This window comes from Cervus canadensis, chromosome 6 (genome assembly GCF_019320065.1).
Source record: "Cervus canadensis isolate Bull #8, Minnesota chromosome 6, ASM1932006v1, whole genome shotgun sequence".
In the NCBI taxonomy this organism is placed as follows: Eukaryota; Metazoa; Chordata; class Mammalia; order Artiodactyla; family Cervidae; genus Cervus; species Cervus canadensis.
This window is the reverse complement of record NC_057391.1, coordinates 19492941-19512525: the sequence shown is the minus strand read 5'-3', so window position 1 is coordinate 19512525 and position 19585 is coordinate 19492941. Positions and strand designations below refer to the sequence as shown.

Below are 19585 nucleotides of genomic sequence, written 5' to 3'. Positions count from 1 at the left end.
CATCAGCACAATGGGCCTAATCATCTCGGCCCTGAGAGCTTGTGGGCATCAAGTGGGATCAAGTATTTTCAAGGGCTCTTTATCCTGGGCATGCTACTCATGGAGACTAATAGTGTTGTTATAAGAGAGTGGAACCAGGGCACTCTGACCCACACCTGCTGGGAACAGCTCTGGTGAAGGAGAGCCAGGGCAGACAAGGTATCTGGAAGGGGCACAGGTCACGGAAGAAACTTCTCTGAGCCCTTCTAGTTGGAGAGACTTCCAGGTGCTTTGTAGCCCCACTCCAACTAGAACCTGAACCCCAACCAGATGCCAGCCTGGAGCTTAGGCCCAGCTCAGCCCCAAAGCAGAAGGCAGACTCCAATCCAGCCGTGGCCCTGATTCTGCCCCCAACATGGAGGTTCTGCTTCTCCATGATAGGGACAAGCAAGACTGAGCATAAAACGGAAGCAGAGCCGGGGAGCCGACACATCTCTCTCCCTTTCTTGTCCAGAAAAGCAGTGGTGACAGCAATAATGGTGGTGGCGGGGGCAGCCTCGCAGCGCTCAGGGACCTCTTCATTGTTTATTCAGTTCCAATAAGTTAAAGGGCAAGGGTGGGGGCAGGGCCTCTTAGGTGAGGATGCTGCTAACAGAAGGCAGCAGCTCGGCCAGGTGCTCTGAGCTGCCCTCCGCCTGGCACAGCGGGTTGCCCTGCAGGTTAAGGAGGGTCAGCCTGGGGCAGGAGGCGAGAGGCTGGAGCATCGCAGGCTGCTGGAGGCCTTGGGCAGGAGTCAAGGAGTCAAGGAAAGCTGGTTCTCCAGATCCGCCTGCTCCTGAACACCTGTCACTGCAGAACGAGCACGCTACTGAGAGGCCCACTGGATGGGCCCCGCGGCCACTTCCCCGTAGGACACAGGGCTCCAGGCTGCAGACACCTGCCCCCGGGGGCCAGGCAGGAGGCGCAGGACCCTGACGGGATATGGTCCCAGAGAGGTGGTGGAAACTGTGGCCAAAGGGAAAGCCAGCCCCTGCTGCAGAGGCGCCCATGATTCATCAATGGCCAAGGGCTCCCGAGTGGAAATGCAGGCCAAAGCGTGCTTCAACTTCCAAGTTTTGAGAAGAATTGGAACTCTGGGTTTTTTAAAGAATATAAAACCTCCTGACTTTAAACATACGATGTGGTACCTAAGAACATCTGAAGGCGCCGGTTTGTGAACTCAGGTTTGAGGGAGTCACTTCCTTCCATCCTACAAAACTCTTACCAGTGAGAGTCAATGACAGCCTCATAGAGGGCCAGGCTATCCTCTCTTCTCAGCTTAGATGCCCAATGCCCTCTCCTCACGCCCAGGGGCATGCCCGCCCTGCCTCCTGGCCATCCCTTCCTGGTGTGGCACCGTGCCCTCCCTGCTGTCTGAATGGCACCCAGACAGAAGGATACGGTTGTTACACAGAACGAGCTCCTGCAACTGGGGCAGGTTGGTGACACCGTCCAGGGATTCGATTGCGTTATCATTGGCCTGCAGCACCTGGGAGCAGGGAAGACAAGGCAGGCAGGCAGCTGTCAGCATGGGACTGGTACAAGCCACCGGGGAGCCCAGGGTGATCAGTTTACAGGGCATGGAGGGGCTCCTGAGGTCAGGCTGCATGACAGAGGAGAATGCTGGGGTCCTCTGTGGGGGCTGGGAGGACCCGGGCATCTCTTAGTAGGGTGGGTAGACTTCTGAGGTGGAGGAAGGGGAAAGGGAAACCCAGGACGATGACAGAGGAGTGGGGGCTTTACCTCAAGGCAGCGCAGGGCAGCCAGGGCAGGTGGCAGGGATCTGAGACGATTGTGCGACAGGTCAAGGTGAGTGACCAAGAGCAGCTGCTCCAGATGGCAAAGTACCGTCAGATCCTGAGGAGGGGGACGAGATACCCAGCGAGGCCGGGGAGACAGCTCTCAGCCGTCGTTCATCAGGCTTTCGCCCGGTGCGCCCCACACAGGCCCTGGGGGACCCCAGCTGAGGACAGGAGCGAGCAGCTGGGAAGCATACCTCACCACCCCTGGCAGTACATGCTCCAGATCAAGGACACGGGGGAGACAAAGGTGCTGGGGCTGGGGTGGCCTGTGGCGGGGCAGGTACACGGTGCTGGGATGAACACAGACACTAGCGGGAAGAGGGCCTGGGGAGCCCGGAGTTGGTTTGGTGGCAGCAAAGGTGGGCGGCAGCGACATGATAAAAATAATGTGTTGGGGAGACCGATTAGGAACGACTACAGAGGAAAAACAGAGTCAGGAGTTTGTCAGAAATCTCTGAGAGCTATTCAGCGGTTAGGTGTTGGGGTCTGCCCCAGGGAGAGAAGCATAGATGAGCCAAGGAAGAAATGTCCAGAAGGGCATGTGAGATGGACGGCAAAGCGGGGGACGGTGGGTGTCTTGGCTGCGGCCTGGGGAGCAGATACAGACGCTGCCAGGTCCTGAGGAAGAGGGAGGCGGGCCAGCGGGGTGGGGGAGGGGAAGGCGCACGCGCACACCCTACCTTGTGAGCCAGGTGCAGCACGCGGACCTCCGCGTACTCCATCTTGAGCACGCTGTTCTCCAGCAGGAACTTGCTGCGCAGGTCATCGAGGTACGCTGCCCTCATTGGGTCCACAGCCTGGCAGGGAGAGGAGGGCACAGGGACTGTGTGTCAGCTGCCCGCCCCCTGCGTGCTGGGCTGCCCCCGTGCCAATTCCCGCAGACCCAACCTGCCTTGAGGGTTTGGAAGTACTGCAGGGTCTCCTTCTCATACTGCAGGGGGTCCAGCGCCCTCATCAGCAAGATGATGGTGAGCAGGCACCCTGGGGAGAGGGCGGGGAAGAGGACGGCAGGTCTCACCTGGATCCTCCTGGCGAGGAGCCTGTCTAGGATGGGCCCTCCTTAGAGGAGCAGGAGCTCAGGGGAATCGGGCCTCACATTTATTCTCAGGCTCCAGCTCCTGCAGCTCCTTACAGGATTCCAGCTCCGACTGCAGCACCGTGGACTTCTCCACCGACAGCTCACACCTGAGGGGGGCCAGGGTGGGGGAGCGGTGCCGGTCATCCCCAGGAGCCAGTCTGAGACATCTGCTTGAGCCCTCCGCACCCCACCCAGCTGCCCAGAGTGCAGAGCCCTGCTCCTGCGTGCGCCTCCCTGTGCTCATCACCTGAAGAGCTGCTCATCCGTGGCGGAGTCCCGGCACCAGCCCTCTTGGCGGCCTGAGAGACAGAGCAGGGGTAGCAGAGGACACCCGTGACAGGAAGACAGGGATGGGAGGGGGGCTGCTGCAAAGGGTGGCGGCTGCAGGCTGGCTCACCTTTTAAGAGCACACACTCCTTCTGGGCATCGCCTGCCGTCCAAACGACACGAAACGTATGCTGGGGCAACTGGTCGTTGAGGGAGGTGGCGGGCAGGTCACAGAGCTGGGAGCACAGGGTTATGAGAAAGCCCAGGCTGCACCACTTTTCTGACTGTCCCACCCCAGCCCTGTCCCAGCCCCGACTCCGCCCACCAACCCCGGGATACCCAGACATGGCTAGGCCGGTTCCTGCCCTCTGGGGTCCTCCACTCCACAGCCAGGGGTGACTCATCAACCATGAGCAGCAAGGTCTCCGCGCCCGAGCCCACCTGGTGCAGGGGACAGAGACAGACCATCACTCCAACGGCACCAGGCCCACCATCCACGGTACCCTTCAGCCAAGGCTTCGGGACTCACGAGGAGGGGCCGAGAGAAGGAGACGGTCAGGCAAGCCTCATCCCGGCTCACGTGCAGGCAGCGCAGGGCATCCTGGGGATCAGCTGTGGGAAGAAACAGTCTCAGGTCGCCTTAAATATCCTTCCACTCCTTCTTGGCTCCAATCCCCCACCTCTTCCCTACTGTTCACCTCGTCCCAGGAGCCAGCGATGGTAGAACCAGGCACTCTGATCATTGGGGTCAGTGAAGAAAGCGTTCTGCACCAGCTCCAGCTCTGCAGGGGCCAAGGAGGCATGGGGCTTTGGTTAGGACCCTTCTGGGCTCCTGTCTACCCCCACAGACTGCCCTCTCCTTGGAGGACTTCCTGCCTTCAGCTTGACTTCTATGCCAGCCTTACCCAGGGGCCAAGTGGACACTTGGGCTCCCTGCAGCCAGGGGCTGGATCTTATGCATCCCCAGAGCCAGGCGCTTTCCCGAGTGGTAGGTTCAGGAGCAGGCCTAGGCATCAGGGTCAGAAGGGCAGCACAACAAAGTCCTCTCGAGCACACCCTGACCCTGCTCACCTTTGAGCAGCACATCCTCAGGGAGGCGCCCCTGGGGTCCACAGTCCGGCTGAGGGTGCAGCTGGGGCAAGAGGCAGGAGCGGTAATGCCAGGAGGAGTAGTTGGAGAAGTTTCGGGTGATGAGGCTGTCAGTGAAGGCAAGCTCCTCTGCAGGGGGCACAGCTGCCTGTGCAGCCACAAACCGCCGGTAGTCCCAGCAGTGAACTGGGGGGATAGGCAGACAGCACATCTCAGAAGCAGGGCAAGAAGAGCTGCCTGGCTGGGACCCTGGCATCCCCTTGAAGACCCCAAGAAACACCTCTGTGCCCTCCATGGAGGACACATTTGGCCTCATCATCCCTTGTGTCATCAGCTCAGTGGGCCCATCCTGGCCATCCCTCCCAACTCTGGACCTTACTGAGGCCCTAGTACCGGGACACGGGGCAGGTGTAAGCTGGGGGACAGAATCTGCAGGAACGTACAGTTCCGCTCGTCAACCTCGAGGAAGCGGGCACACAACTCCAGCTCCCGGGCCCAGTTGGGCTCTGGCAGGCGGCCCAGCAGCCAGCAGCGGTGGTGCCAGGTACCATAAGACTTGGGGTTCACCCTCAGGCAGCTCTCCAGGAAGCCCAGTTCTGCCTTCACCAAAGCGGCCAACTCCTCAGAGGACCTGTGCCCAGAGGAATGGGGTCAGGGCCCTCCAACACCCAATCTCAGTTCACCCCTGACTTTCTGCACCCAGCCCTCCACTGCCCTCTGCCTATGCCCCTGGCTGCCCTATTCTTCTTCCACCCCTGGACCCAGGCCGGGCAGGGCCAGAGGGAGTGGCCATCTTCCTTGGGCCCTAAACCCCTACATACTTCTGGACCTCCAGCTGCTGGAGCACCTCTCGTCGACAGTTCCAGAGGGTGGCAAAGTCAGGGTTGGCTCCCAGAATCTGGCTTGTCAGTTCCAGCACTGACTCATCCAGCTCTCCAGCCTGGCGCTGAGAGGATAGATAGCAGGATCAGGGATCACATCACTCTTCTGCTACAGAGCTCCATAACATAAATAGAACTACTGAATGTTCTGTGAATGCCACGCTTTACTACAAGTACTATACAAAGCACTTGATGGGATAATATGTAATCTTGCAATCACTGATTTTCACAATAGCCTTATGCAGTAAGTGCAACCCTTAGCCCTGTTTTACAGATGGGCAAATTGAGGTCTAAAGAGATTCAGTAGCTTGCCTAAGGACACACAGCTAGTAAGTGATAGAATAGATGTGGATCCAAGCAACCTGACTCTAAGGCGCAGTTCTTGGCCAAGTGCTATGCTGAGGGAGCCACGGTGAGAGGGGACTACCTCTGAGGGCCCCACCTTCTGGAAGACAGTCTGGGTGGCTGCCTGGTATAGCTTCAGCTTCTGTTCCCGCTCTAGTCTTTTGGCTTCCGCTTGCTCTTCCGATGTCTTCACCTTCAGGCGCCCGTGCTATAGGGATGGGCGGGTTGCAAGAGTGCAGGCTGACTTGCTGGGGCAGACCCACCGGAACCACCCCTGCGGAGCCCCAGGTTTATATCGGGCAACGGAGGCAAGCCCACGCCGGACAAGGGCAAGGGCATGAGCATGCGGAGGTAGGGCGCTGGGCTCGGGTTCTCACCATGGTGCTGGCTCAGATTCAGGGCAGGGGAAGGGTCCAGTGGTGCCCGCAAAACCTGGCGAAAGACATGTCAATCATGGGAGTCCCGCCCCTTGGAGCCCCGCCCCTCCTGTCCCCAGGAAGCCGTGAGCAAGCCCGGGCAGAGACCCCTGGGGTGTTAAGGGGTCCCGGGACAGACACTGCAAGTCCAGGAGGAACCCACCCGAACTGGACTTGCACACGTGCGGCCCTGCCTACAGCCCGATCCGCCGGGACCGGGGCTGAGTTGGGGCACTTAGGTGATGGGGACCACTCCGCTCCCAGAGGTTGCCGCTACCCGCCCGCCCCACGGCTCCCAAGCACTGCTGCCCCCCGCGGGCGGACCCACCTGGGCCGGGAGGAGGCGAGCGGGACGCGGAGCTGCGGCGCCCGCCACCGAGTCGGAGCGCTGGCTAGAGCGGCGTCACGCCCTGGCTTCTCCGAGGCGCAGCTCCCTCTGCAGGCCTGGGGAGGGGCTTGCGGGAGAGCCGACCGACTCCGGAAGCGCCTGCGCAAGATCCCTGCGCGCTCTGTTCGAAAACGCCAAGTCCCTGTTAGCCTTCTGGTGTGTGAGACTCTGATGAGTCTCTGATGAGCTCGGGAAAGCAGCGCGGGGTGCAGTTCCCAGCCAGCTGCTCAAACTGCGTTTCAGTTGGAAAGATTTCTCCGACAGCGGAAACCCACCCTTTCATCGCGGGAGTGACCTCACTCTGGCTGCACTGGCCGCCTCTTAGTTGCCAGACCTAACATGAAGTTTCCTGTCCTTATCTTCGTTGACCTCTGCAGTGTTTGACGCTACTGACTTTCCTTGACTTGACACCGTGTTCTGGCCTCTCCTGCAGTTTCGCCCCTGTCTTCTCGTCTGTTCACGCTGTTTTCCCCTAAATGTTGTTGATCTCCTTTCCTCACGCCTTTCTTCACACCCTGCTCCAGGAAGAATGTTTGTTCACAGATCCAAGCCTTCAACTGCTTGGAGTTGGAGCTCCTCAGAGCTCAGTCCTGAGTCCACAGACCTCCTGGCCCACACTTTCTCTGAGTGACTACATCCACAGTCTTGGTTTTAATTGCTACCTGTACGCTAATGGCCCTCAAACTTGTATCTCCAGTCCACATGTCTTGTGAACTGTAATAATGGAAAAGACACACACATATTCATAAGTCTATTAGGTATCACCTGGGTGTCCAAGAGACACCTGGAACTCCAGAAGTCAAAAAGTATCATTGTCTCCTCTCCTTCCAGTCTAACCTTTGGCCTTCATGTTACCTATATCAGTGGATGGCCTCCGCACTTTTCCATGATATCTCATAAATACCCTCTCCATTCCCACTGTGCTAAGAATTTCAGTTCATTTATTCCAGAGATAGTTGAAAGTCTTTTCAATGTCCCCTCATTTTCACCCTGTCACCCCTTTATCTCTGTGTTGCTGAGTCACCCTTTCTGAAATGCAGATTCGATCGTGATGTGTCTCTGCCAAAAACCCTTCCATGAAGCTTTTTGGGAAAGACTCTGAATCTCTCAGGGTCAGCACATCAGGCTTTTTGGCATTTGGGCCCTGCTTATCCCTATGGCCTCATGTTCTGCCTCTATGAAAAACTCTTCATTTCAGCTGATAGACTTGGGGTTTCCCAAGCATGTTAACCTGCTCCCTCTTTCTTACTCTCCTCCACACCTCTTCCTTTGCCAGAATAACTCCTGTTCACCTTTAAAATTTAACTCAAGTGTCACCTCCAGGAAGCTTTCCAAAATACCTCAGTCTGTCAATGATAACCCTTATTCCTCTGTCCTACTGTGAAGTCTTGATGTGTATGCTAGCTTCTCCTAGCAGATTCAAAGTTCCCGGAGGAGAGGAACAACATTTTTTTGATCCTCCTTCTCCAATACCTTGTCCCGATTTTCAGTGGTTATTAGATAGTTATTTGAATGAATAGAACACTACATAGTGAGGACTGGCTTGGCTCGGCCTAATGGTCAGTGCTGTACACATTTAGGGATCTGAGAGATTGTGAGGCCTGGACCAGCTCAGGAAGGTTTCCTGGTGGAAGCTTCATGGGTTCAGAGTGGTCACTGATTGTGTATGTGTGAGTGTGATGTATTTGTGAGAAGTGTGTGTCCATGTGGCATATATATGTTTATAAGACACATCTGGGTAAGAAAATATGGCTTTAAATTCTTTATATTGCTTCCCCACCTTTCTTAGGCCCTGGAAATGTGTGTAATGTGTCCACTGTCTATTCTGTCCTGACAAGTCACAGGGAAAGAGACACTTGTCCTGGCCTTCTCTGCTTGCAGTCACCTTCCTCACTGGGACTGCAGTCACAAGCACTGTGTCAAGGGCTTTGCACACACTCAGGATTACATGTGGGAGGCAGTAAAGAGAGTGCTTAGGAACAGGGGCTCTGGGGTCCAGCTGCCTAGGTGCAAATTCTGGCCTTGCCATTTATTAGCTATGTGACCTGGGCAAGATACTTAATATCTGTGTTGAGCTTCTACTGTGTCTCAGTATTTAAAACTGAAGCACAGGGAAAATAATGTTACCTACCTGCTAGTGTTGAGTGAAAATTAAATGTAAAAGTCTATGTAAAGTGGTTAGGACAGTGCCTGAACAGTACTGAGTAAGGACAGTACTGGGTAAGGTAAATGATCATAGTCGTAATTTTTCCTTTTTGGCTGGGCTGGGTGTTCATTGCAGTGTGCGGGGACTTCTCTCTACTAGTGGCATGTAGGTTTAGTTGCCCCACAAGTGCTATCTTAGTTCCCTGACTGAGGATCAAACCCGTGTCCCCTGCATTGGCAGGCAGATTCTTAACCATTGGACCACCAGGGAAGTTCTAGTAATTTTCTGATTTTCTTAACAAATATGCCAGGAAATAGAGGCTCAGAGAGAAAGGCTAAGTAACTTGCTAAGTGTCACCCATGTAGTAAGTGGTCAGAGGAACATAGGTCTGATCTGGCCCAATCCTCTCTCCACCTCACCAGCTGCATTTTTGTTTTGTTGGTTGAGGTTTTTGCTCACTGTCTATTCTTGCTTCCTACTCTATAACCACTCACATGTACAACCGGGTATCTGGGAAGACAGCCCACAGGTACAGATGTGACAGGTGCAATCTTACATCATAGTCGCAAAGGGTGGAGAAGACGGGGTGGAGGAAGGCTGCAGGAGGCATGAAATATTTTTTCGTGATTAGCAATCCTGAAACTGGGAGGTTTGCGTCAAGCAGACTTAAGGGAGGAAGTGAGTCTTAAATCTGCTTCCAAGAAGGTGGGGCCTGGTTTTGGAAAGAGGACAGGAAGGGCATTTCAAGCACATGTTATGACAGGAAGGTGGGTGAGAGATAGCCAAACAGACTTAGCTGGCTGGCAGAGACTGAACCAGGTGCCTGTGGAGATAAGAGCAGTGGAGCCAAGACAAGCCTCTTGCTTTAAGGCAAAAGGATGTGTCAGGAGTTATATTTGGCCTCCTGTGTGGGATAAGTGGGAAGCAGGCAGGTGTCTGAGGCCACAGTCTGAATGATGCTTGAGGAAGGGACTTTACTCCCTTCTGTGCAGAGAAAAGAGCAAGAATAACCAAGTACTGACTGGGCCCAGACATCCTATTTGAGGCACTCACCACCTGTTATGATTGCACAGTGAGGACCCATGCATACAGTGGGCTCCCACAGAGGTTAAGCTGCTTGCCTAAGGTCACACAGCTGGAGGAAACCAAGTGCCCCTACACCGAGCTTATGATTAATCTAACTCAAATTTTATTCCCTTTCTTGCACCCTCTGATCTCAATCCTGTGCTAACAACAACCATCAACCAGTCAGATGACTAAAATTGCTGTTGTCAATAACAGAAGAGGGCAGTGTGGGTGCAGGCAGGAATTCCACCCAGTAGGGAATGGGGACCACGGGAGGCAGAGTTGAGAGACCCACCAACAAACTCTAGTAGAGGCGTGTGAGGGTCTGACTGGGGCTGTGGGGCGAAGAATCCTCACTGGGGAGTGAGGAAAACATAGACTCTGAAGAGAGGTTCTGTGACCTTGAAGCCAATATTAATAACAACTAACTTCTTTACAACCAGGATGAGAAGAAACTGAGATTCTGCCCAAGGTCACACAGTTTGTAAGTAATAAAGCCTGGTCTCACGTTGAAAGTCAGGGTGCCCTTCAGAGGACAACTGAAATCACCCTTTATATACACACAATAAAGTTTTGTCCTTCTCTAAAACATACTGACCAACCAACCAACTTTGGCTATCTGATTTCAGAAGACACCTTACTTTCCCTCTGTCTAGCTTGTCCACTGTGCTCTGCTGCGCCCAACGAACATCCAGGGTGTGGGGATGTGAAGCATTGCAAGACCTGGGAAGCTGGGGTGGGTGTGCTGGAGAGCCAGGTTGGGAGGGAGTTCTACTGTGAGGAACTCAGAACTGATGGTCTAAATCTTCTTGAGGCCATAGTTCTGCAGGGTATCAAGCGAGCAGTGGTTAGATGTTTGGGTGGGGGCACCCCAGGCACTTGAGGGGAAATCAAATACTGGGAAGTCTGGGCTAAGCTCCTCTGTCCATGCAATTCTCCAGGCAAGAATACTGGAGTGGGTTGCCATCTCCTCTTCCAAGGGATCTTTCTGACCCAGGGATTGAACTGGCATCATCTCTTACATCTCCTGCATTAGCAGCCAGGTTTTTTTTGTTTTGTTCTGTTTTTTACCATCAGCACCACTTGGGAAGCCCAGGGATCAGCTTAAGTCGCAGTAAAGGAGTTGCAAGGGGGAAGAGCTGAGCCTGCCACCTGCCACCCTGAAGGAAGGGCAGAGTTGAAGCTTCCCTACGCAGGAGCAGAAGTGCCCACTTCCTATCTCTTGCAACATGGAAGCTTCTCTCCCTCAGCTTCTTGACCTTCTCTCTAACCTCGACCACCACCAGAACAGGATGTCAGAACTGGAGAGGGCTCGATGGATCATCTGGCCCCTGCTTATTTCCCAGCAGCCCTCACACACTTGGTGACATGAAAGCACATACATTTGGTGGCAGCCAGGGCTGGAAACCAGGTTTCCCAGTGATTATCACAGAGGTTCTGCAGGGATCAGCTCCCTCTCGGGATATGTTTAGGGACAAGATGGTTAACTGTGGTAGGATGATAGGATAGTAGATGTAACTGGTAGGGATTTCATCTCCAAATAATGGTGGTTAATGTGTGTTTGTCAGCTTAGAGGGAAGTCTCTACTGGTGGTGGCACTTTTCAGTGACATGCTGGCTGAGCACACTGCCATTCTCAAGAACTGAAGGCTGCTAACACGTAGTTGGGAGCAATGCTGGATGATGGAATCCAGATCTAAACTTAATTTGAGGGTCCAGATTTGACCAGATGGCATCGAATGGGGACAGAGGTACAGTCTGGTTCTTTGGTCCTCAAACCATCCTCTGCACAAGGGCATGATGTGTGGGTGATGGAATGACACCAGTGGGCATACAGGGTGATTCTGGTTGGGACAGGGTTGGTAAGAGCCAGCACCTTGCCAGAAGTACTGGCCTGACTTTGAGCGGCATGAAGAGAGCTTTAGGACCCAGAATGGGGGTGCAGAGGCCCCAGATCTATGATGGTCAGACCCTGTTGGGAGTGTGTGGTCCATTTTAAGAGGGACAGGGACAAACAGTGAGGTCCAGAGGGAGAAATTAAGATAGTGAGAACAGGCCATGATCAGAAAGAGGACATGGGAATATCAAACTGGGGGAGAAGACTCAAGGGGCAGATGATCTTCAAACTCTAAGGGCTTCTAGTTGGAACAGAAGCCACATTGATTCTGTTAATCTTGAGAGCAAAGAATAAAGACCAGTGAATGTATATACACTTGTTATGGGGGCAGACTTTCTTACAATTAAAGCTGTCCAAAGATAGAATGGGCCTAAATAAGTGGTGGTGAATTCATCATCATGGAAGAGGGGGATAACCAAATGTGTGCTGGTCAACAATTTTGTGAAAATGGGGTAGAGAACATTCGAGGCCTAGAATGTTCTCCAAAGTTATGAAGGAATCTGACTCTTGGGATGGCCCAGAGGGCTAGAATGACTCAAAGTCCAAAAAGATCCTTTATATTCACCACCTCCCCAAGGTTCTGGGGTCCTGCGTACTTTATCTGAGTGCTACAGTTTTTTTCTCTCCTCTCTGCTCTTCAGTTCCCTCTGCCAGGTTGGGGAAATTCCTCGATGACCAGTGGTGTCACCAGATACCCATAACTGGAGAAGAAGAGGGAATAGATTGGCCAGTGAGAGGGAAGGGCAGGGTGCCAAGGCTGGGCCCCAAAGACAGAAGGGCTCCAGAGGGAAAGTCCCCATCTAGAGCATCCTATTTCCCCCAGGGTGTGGCAGGTGCTGACTCAGGTTGGCAGATCTAGGGGAAGAGATGAAGGGAAAGCAACCAGGAAATGCAATTGAAAAGCTGGAAAAACTTCTTGAGCCAGAACTAGTCTCTGTTACAAGAGCCAGGTACTGCATGGTGGCTGGTGAAGACGAGAACCTTGCCTTAAAACTGCCCAGAGTGTGGTGAGGCTGGGAATGTGGCCAAGAAACTCACTGCCTGGCAGAGCTTGAATGACAACCACCAGTGCACAACTCGAGGGTATGCCTTGGGTTTGGGGCATATACAATGTGAGTGGTGCCAAGAAGTAGTAGCCCTGAGGTTCTATGCCTGCATGAGAAACAGCATCCTTGGAACAAGGTGAGGCTGTGGGGTGCTCTGGCTGGTAGATGAGAACAGGGGACAGAGGAGAGTCCCAGGAAGGAGGAGCTGCTTGCTTTGGGGAGGATCCAGCCCTTACCTCTTCCCTGTCCATGCCTTTGTTCAACAGACAGTGACTGGGCGCCCCAGCCCTGGACGCCATGGTAGGCATCAAGGCCAAATGGGTGCATGGAGCTTATGGTCCTGAGCAGGGCTGTCCCATAGAACCTTTGGCAACAGTATAGAGAGGCAGTCAAGTAATCTAATAGGCAAATGTAACATTACAGCTCTGCCCTTAGAAAAGACATGTGTGACTCTGGGGGAGCTCTTATGCTAGTGGGTGAGGTTCCCAGGGAAGTGATCTTGGAGTTGGGGCTGCAGCTGCCGGGGAGGAGTCCTGGCTTGGGGCTCAAACACACATCTCCTCTGTGCCTCCCCAGCAGCAGGCCCTATGGTGCCTGCGGTCAGGTCATCCCGTGGGGGTGCACATCCCTGCTTTCTCTTTGGCCATGCTCTGTCAAGAAGGCTGCTTTGATTGCGTGCCCCCTCGCCTAGTCCAGCGCCTGCACCACTGGACAACACTCAACAACATTTACATAATTCAGCTAGTCAGTCCTTGAGTACTAATCACTGAGTACCAATACAGCTCACCCCACAGCACGACGAAGACGGCCAAGGTCCCTGCTCTCATAAAGCTTATTCTCAAGCTGGGGAGACCCACTCTATAGAAGCAAATACATACAAAAGATGGTTTCATCAAGACATAAAGTGCCCCCAGGAAAATTAAATATCCCTAGGGTATTGAGATAAAGCTAGTGGTGGTGGTAGGGGTCCTGGGAAAGAATGAAGGCGTGAATGAATGAATGGTGAGCCATGGTGGTCAGGGCAAGACATGCTGCACCCATCTGGGTGGGGAAGAGGAGGCGAGTTGGGACTTAGATCTTTTAGATCCCAGAGCCGGGCGCTTAGGGTGAGGTGAAGAAGGGTGGTCAGAGGTGTCTGCACCCTAGGCCTCATGTGAGGTGGGGAGGAAGTGGACAGGGAGTGGTGTGGAACCTCTGAATTCAGTGCAAAGAAGCAGAACGGCTGGAACTGCTGACTAAAGCAGCACTCTGTCTCTGTGTCCCCTTTGCACCCATCATGACTCAGGCTTGAGTTCCGAGGGGAGTGGAAGGGTGGGGCAGGGAGGGCCCGGGGCTGAGGTTCAGGCAGCTTGCAGCATTGGCCAGCCTCCCCAGGGCTTGTTCCCACAGAGGCCCCCGGTGCCCCCACAGCTGACAGCTGTCTTATGCAGGCCTCTCCCAGGCCCCAGAGCCCTGAACAGGGGGCAGGGAGCTGAGGTTGAGGCAGGAAATAGATGGGCTCCAGGTTAGACATTTACAGCCAGCCCCCTATTTACACTGCCGAAACCGTGTAACTCTAACTGGGACTCGAGCCCAGCCTAAACCCAGAATGGGACTTGAACCCACAGTTTTTTATTTGTGTATTTATTTTAAATGTTAAAGCCTAAACATTTAAAAAATATTTATTTATTTGGCTGTTTCGGGTCTTGGTTGCGGCACTCCGGATCTTCACTGTGTCCTGTGAGATCTTTCTTTTAGACAGACAGACTCTCTAGTTGTGGTTTGCAGGCTCAGTAGTTGCATCATGTGGTCTTACTTGCTCCATAGCATGTGGGATCTTAATTCCCTGACCAGGGATCAAACCCACGTTCCCTGCATTGCAAGGCAGATTCTTAACAACTGGCCCACCAGGGAAATCCCCCATCATATTTTTTTTTTTTTTTTAAGTTTATGGAGAGTCACACTTTAAATTTTTATTTATTTTTGGCTGTGCTGGATCTTCCTTGCTGCTCGTGGACTTTCTCTAGTTGCGGCAAATCAGGGCTACTCTCTAGCTGCCAGTGCTCAGGCTTCTCATTGCAGTGGCTTCTCTCGTAGAGCATAGGCTCTGGGCGCACAGGCTTCAGAAGTTGTGACGCACAGGTTTAGTCGCCTAGTGGCATGTGGAATCTTCCCAGACCAAGGATCAAGCCAGTGTTCCCTGCATTGGCAGGCAGATTCTTAACCACTGGACCACCAGGGAAGTCCCCCCTCATGGTCTTTTAATTGAGATCACAGGCCTGTTCTCAGGACTTAATGAAGCTCGGGTTCTTGATGTCTCATTGCAGAAAGAATTCAGTGAGAGACAAAGGGATGGGTAAGAAGTGGATTTATTTGAGAGAAACATGCTTCACAGACAGAGTGTGGGCTGTCTCGGAAGACAGGAAGCCCAGAAATATGGGGTGTCAGTTTTTATGGGCTGGGTAATTTCACAGACTAATGAGCAGATGAATTATTCCAACTATTTTGGGGAAGGGACAGAGATTTCCAGGAACTGGGCCACCACCCACATTTTGATTGATGGTTGGACTTAGAACTGCCATGGCACTGGTGGGTGTGTCATTTAGCTTATGCATTATGTATTACAATGACCGAAAGCTGGAATCTGAGACCCCATGGTTCTGCCCTGCTTCCATCACCTTCTCGTTTTTTGTGTCAGCCAGTTGGTCAGAGCGACCTCCCTGGGGACTCCCTGGGGATAGAAGGTCCACAGGTGGCCTCACCTGGGCACCCCTAACCCTTGGACAGTTGCTCTAGAAAGAGGACTCCACTTCAGGTGTGACGTGCCTCTTGCAGGAGCAGAGTGGGTCTACTTCTGAGGAGCCCAGGGCTGGCCAGGCTGCTGAGGCCCGGCTCCTCGGCACCACTGCTGCTTCTTGCAGCCATTTTTCTCCATTCCTTAGGCCTTCAGTTGCTGTTTCTCTTACTCTCCCTGCCTGTAGGGTAGGGAAGATTTTGGCGATGGGAGCACCTGCATAAGAACATGGGAAGTGGTGGGGCCTCTGGACCCAGGGCTGCCCCTTGCTTAGAAGTGTAGGACACAAGGGCCAGAACAGGCCTTTGGAGCCTGGAAAATACAACCCTTTAGTGCAAGAGAAGCCCAGATTTGCATGCAGTCAAATCTCTTCTCTGAGTAAGCTTAGCTCTCTGCTTCCACAGGCATGGGCTCTCTCTGTGGCTGCTTCTAGATTGGGACTGGCACTGGTGAGCAGGGATAAAAGGAAGACTTCTCACGTTACCTTTGTATACCTTTTGGATTCTTTTTTTAAAAAATTTTAATTGGAAGCTAATTACTTTATAATATTGTAGTGGTTTTTAGCATACATTGACATGAATCAGCCATGGGTGTACATGTGTTCCCCATCCTGAACCCCCCTCCCACCTCCCTCCTCATCCCATCCCTCAGGGTCATCCCAGTGCACCAGCCCTGAGCACCCTGTCTCATGCATCGAACCTGGACTGGTGATCTATTTCCATATGGTAATATACACGTTTCAATGCTATTCTCTCAAATCATCCCACCCTCGCTTTCTCCCACAGAGTCCAAAAGACTGTTCTATACATCTGTGTCTCTTTTGCTGTCTTGCATATAGGGTTATCATTACCATCTTTCTAAATTCCATATATATGCATTAGTATACTGTATTGGTGCTTTTCTTTCTGACTTACTTCACTCTGTATAATAGGCTCCAGTTTCATCTACCTCATTAGAACTGATTCAAATGTATTCTTTTTAATGGCTGAGTAATATTCCATTGTGTATATGTACCACAGCTTTCTTATCCATTTGTCTGCTGATGGACATCTAGGTTGCTTCCATGTTCTGGCTATTATAAACAGCGCTGCGATGAACACAGGGGTACACGTGTCTCTTTCAATTCTTGTTTCCTCAGTGTGTATGCCCAGCAGTGGGATTGCTGGGTCATATGGCAGTTCTATTTCCAGTTTTTTAAGGAATCTCCACACTGTTCTCCATAGTGGCTATACTGGTTTGCATTCCCACCAACAGTGTAAGAGGGTTCCCTTTTCTCCACCCCTCTCCAGCATTTATTGCTTGTAGATTTTTGGATAGCAGCCATCCTGACTGGCGTGTAGTGGTACCTCATTGTGGTTTTGATTGCATTTCTCTGATAATGAGTGATGTTGAGCATCTTTTCATGTGTTTGTTAGCCATCTGTATGTCTTCTTTGGAGAAATGTCTGTTTAGTTCTTTGGCCCATTTTTTGATTGGGTCATTTATTTTTCCAGAATTGAGCTGCAGGAATTGCTTGTATATTTTTGAGATTAATTCTTTGTCAGTTGGTTCGTTTGCTATTATTTTCTCCCATTCTGAAGGCTGTCTTTTCACTTTGCTTGTAGTTTCCTCCGTTGTGCAAAAGCTTTTAAGTTTAATTAGGTCTCATTTGTTTAAAAATATGGAACGCTTCATGAATTTGTGCGTCATCCTTGCGCAGGGGCCATGCTAATCTCTGTATGATTCCAATTTTAGTATATGTGCTGCCAAAGCGAGCACTACCTTTTGGATTCTGACTTACGTGAATGTTGTGTTTTATAAGTGTACATTTTAAAATGCTAATCAAAAGTCTCTTTTCCATCCTTCCCTGGGCTCCTTTAGGGGATTAAGCATCTCCTGGGGACTGGCCAAGTCCCTAGATTTGCTCTGGTAGGGGTGGGGGCTCCATCTCAGCAGCCCCTGTGTCCCGCCAGGGCTGACCTCCGGCAGGCTGGTGTCTCCTTCACAGCTGCAGCACACTCTTTCTTTCTCTGTGCCTGTTGTTACTTTCACGCCCCCCGTGCTTGTGGTAACACTATAGCAGTCCTGCAGCAGCCCCCTCTCTTCCGACAGGCCCCGTCTGTCGACTCTGCCTCCTGCAACCTCTCCTGGGCCCATACCCCCATTGCCATCACATCCCGGGACACTGGTCAGCCTCCACGCAGCTCTTCTGACGCCTGCCTGTTTTCCCCTGGTCCATCTTCCCCACCCCTGAGCCCCAGTCAGCTTCCTCAAATACAAATTGTGCACACTCCTCTCCCGCTTACATCCTCCTGTAGCCAACAGCGTTAGTGCTCTGCCCAGCTCTGCCTGAATGCCCCTTTCCATTTTTGTACCCAACGTCCCCTTCAATGTGCTTTCAGGGTTGACACCTGCAGCTCTTCTTGGAGGGCTGCCCTTGATCCCCTGGACCTGGTTTACCCCGCCCAGCCCCCCCTGGGCCACGCTGTGGCTGGTGACTGCTCAGTGGTAGTGGTGGTGGGGGGTGAAAGCCCAGCTCCTTGCCCCAGCAGAGCTACCCTGAGGCCGTACACTCTAAGGCTGTCCCGCTGGGCTCCGAGGGAAGTCACCTCCACAGCTGAACTGGAGCTCCAGCTGGCCTCTCTCCAACCACCTACCTCCCCTGGGTATTCTGCCTTAATAGTCACTCAGCGTCTAAGATGAATCCCTCATGTGGAAACCTACCGCCCACAATTTAAATCTTAATCACTGATCTGTATTCATCTCCTTTCTCTGAAAATTTATCCCATATCACATCTACACTTATGTCATAGCAACTTTTAGCTGTCCTGCAACATTCTGTGTTTCAATACCTTTTTTTTTCCCCCAGTTAGGAAAATACTCCACCCCCATTCTTTAAATCTTTGATCAATATCACTCCCTTCAATTCCCTAATGGAGCCAGCTGCTTCCTCCTGCACTCTGTACTGTGTAACTTATTGTAACACCCATCTCACCAAACTGAACTAGTCTTCTCTAGCATGGTGCTGGGCAGAATGCAGGTGTCAAAGAAATGTTTCTGAATGAATACTGACTCCCAACACATCCTAGGACTCCCTGCTATTGGGTTTCTCAGATCTTGACACTCTTCTACTGCCAATCAACACTCACTGTCCATGTTTCATTCTCTCAGACCTCTACTATACTGTTTACATTTCTAAGATTAATTATGTCTTGTTGGAGGGAAGCAGTGTGGCGTCTTTTGAAGAAAACCGCTCCCTCTGGCTTCTTGAGACACCAGGACTGAGCCTGCACCCTGCATGATGTGGACTCTTGGAGCCCCAGTTCACTCACTTCCTATGGTAAGTGGAAGGTCTAGCTGACTTCTAAGGTCCTCCAGGGCTGAATGAAAGTCCTCTGTGGGCTGGAGCCTACTCTGTCCTGTTCTCTGCTCTCCCAAAGCCAAGAACGGTACCTGCTGCAAAGCATACTCTTGCATATTTGTCAAGAGAAAGAACTGACAACTTTACTGGCTCCATATTGCTTGGCCCATATGTGTTATTTCCCTTAATTTTCAAAGGGGTGGGGTCAGGATTTGTATGCACATTTGTACACCTTTGAAGCCCATGTTCTTCCCATCATGCCTTGTGGCCTTTAGGGGACAAGGCCCTCATGAAAGGATCTGTCCCAACGATGGCTTTTAAAGATGGCTGTGGAAGGATGGAGGAGATGCTAAGGCCCCTGTCCTTCTTAAAGCATATAGGCAATTGCTGCTGCCCCTGACCAATCTCAGGGGAATTAAGGTGGTGAGTGGAAGGGGGTGACAGGGTGGTGAGGAAATCTGATCGCTGTGATTTAAACGGGGTGCCTTGGCAAATGGTGGAGTTTAGGTATGCAGTTCCAGTCCCATGTTTGTAAGCTGGCTGGCTCTTTTTTTTAAAAAAAAAAAAAACAAACCCTGATTGACAGCAGTTGTTGATTCCTGTAGCATGTATGTTTTCACCATGGCTGAACTCAAGCAACCACAGTGAAGTCGCCGGCTGCAGGACTGGAGGAGATGCAGATGTCAGCTCTCATGGGTCAGAGAGCCACCCCAGCAGTAACTGGAGCAGTAACCTGGGGCTATTCCCAGAAAGCCATGGGAAGATCGCAGCTTCTGTAGGCTCTGTGGGCAGCTGTGGGAAGCCTCGGCTCTCCCCCTGCCTTTTCTGAAGATGAGAAATGGCCTCTGCAACTCTGATTTATAGTAGCTCTCCCATTACCTTGATGACCATGGAGCTGCTGGCGGGAAGGTGGCCTCAGAGGGGCCCTTGGCTCCTCTTTGGAACACACCCCCTGTTGCCTTGCCTCAGGCTGGGACAGACCCCCAAGCAGGGGAGGCAGCCTGGAAAGGCTCTTGTGATCAGTTCTTCAAGAAG

The 19585-nt window shown here is 52.4% G+C and overlaps 1 protein-coding gene and 1 non-coding gene across 3 annotated transcripts; both read right to left on the bottom strand.

Moving 5' to 3' along the window:
- Positions 1–545: 545 nt before the first annotated feature.
- Positions 546–6367, bottom strand: RABGGTA (Rab geranylgeranyltransferase subunit alpha). Of its 2 annotated transcripts, none has more exons than XM_043471052.1 (17): positions 6225–6367; positions 5858–5912; positions 5578–5688; positions 5076–5200; positions 4698–4885; positions 4237–4440; positions 3864–3947; positions 3695–3777; positions 3505–3606; positions 3296–3401; positions 3146–3197; positions 2917–3005; positions 2713–2801; positions 2501–2617; positions 1762–1875; positions 1420–1507; positions 546–760 (listed from the first exon to the last, which is right to left on the bottom strand). In XM_043471052.1, the coding sequence occupies exons 2-17, from the start codon at positions 5858–5860 to the stop codon at positions 612–614; spliced, it is 1704 nt and encodes a 567-aa protein (XP_043326987.1). In that variant the 5' UTR covers positions 5861–5912; positions 6225–6367; the 3' UTR covers positions 546–611. The 2 variants fall into 2 exon arrangements, with proteins under 2 accessions (XP_043326987.1, XP_043326988.1); XM_043471053.1 differs by having other exon boundaries at positions 6060–6227.
- Positions 6368–16864: 10497 nt separating this feature from the next.
- On the bottom strand, positions 16865–16968 carry LOC122444400. Its single transcript, XR_006270243.1, has one exon. It is a non-coding gene; the product is annotated as a U6 spliceosomal RNA (small nuclear RNA).
- Positions 16969–19585: the final 2617 nt, after the last annotated feature.

Bases quoted from the DNA above. Each gene is read 5' to 3' on its own strand.
- RABGGTA (XM_043471052.1), bottom strand. The intron at 4,441-4,697 runs GTACGTTCCTGC...CTATCCCCCCAG, and splicing joins CGAGGTTGACGAGCGGAACT to TTCACTGCTGGGACTACCGG. The intron at 1,508-1,761 runs GTAAAGCCCCCA...CCCTGCTCCCAG, and splicing joins CTGCCCTGCGCTGCCTTGAG to GTGCTGCAGGCCAATGATAA.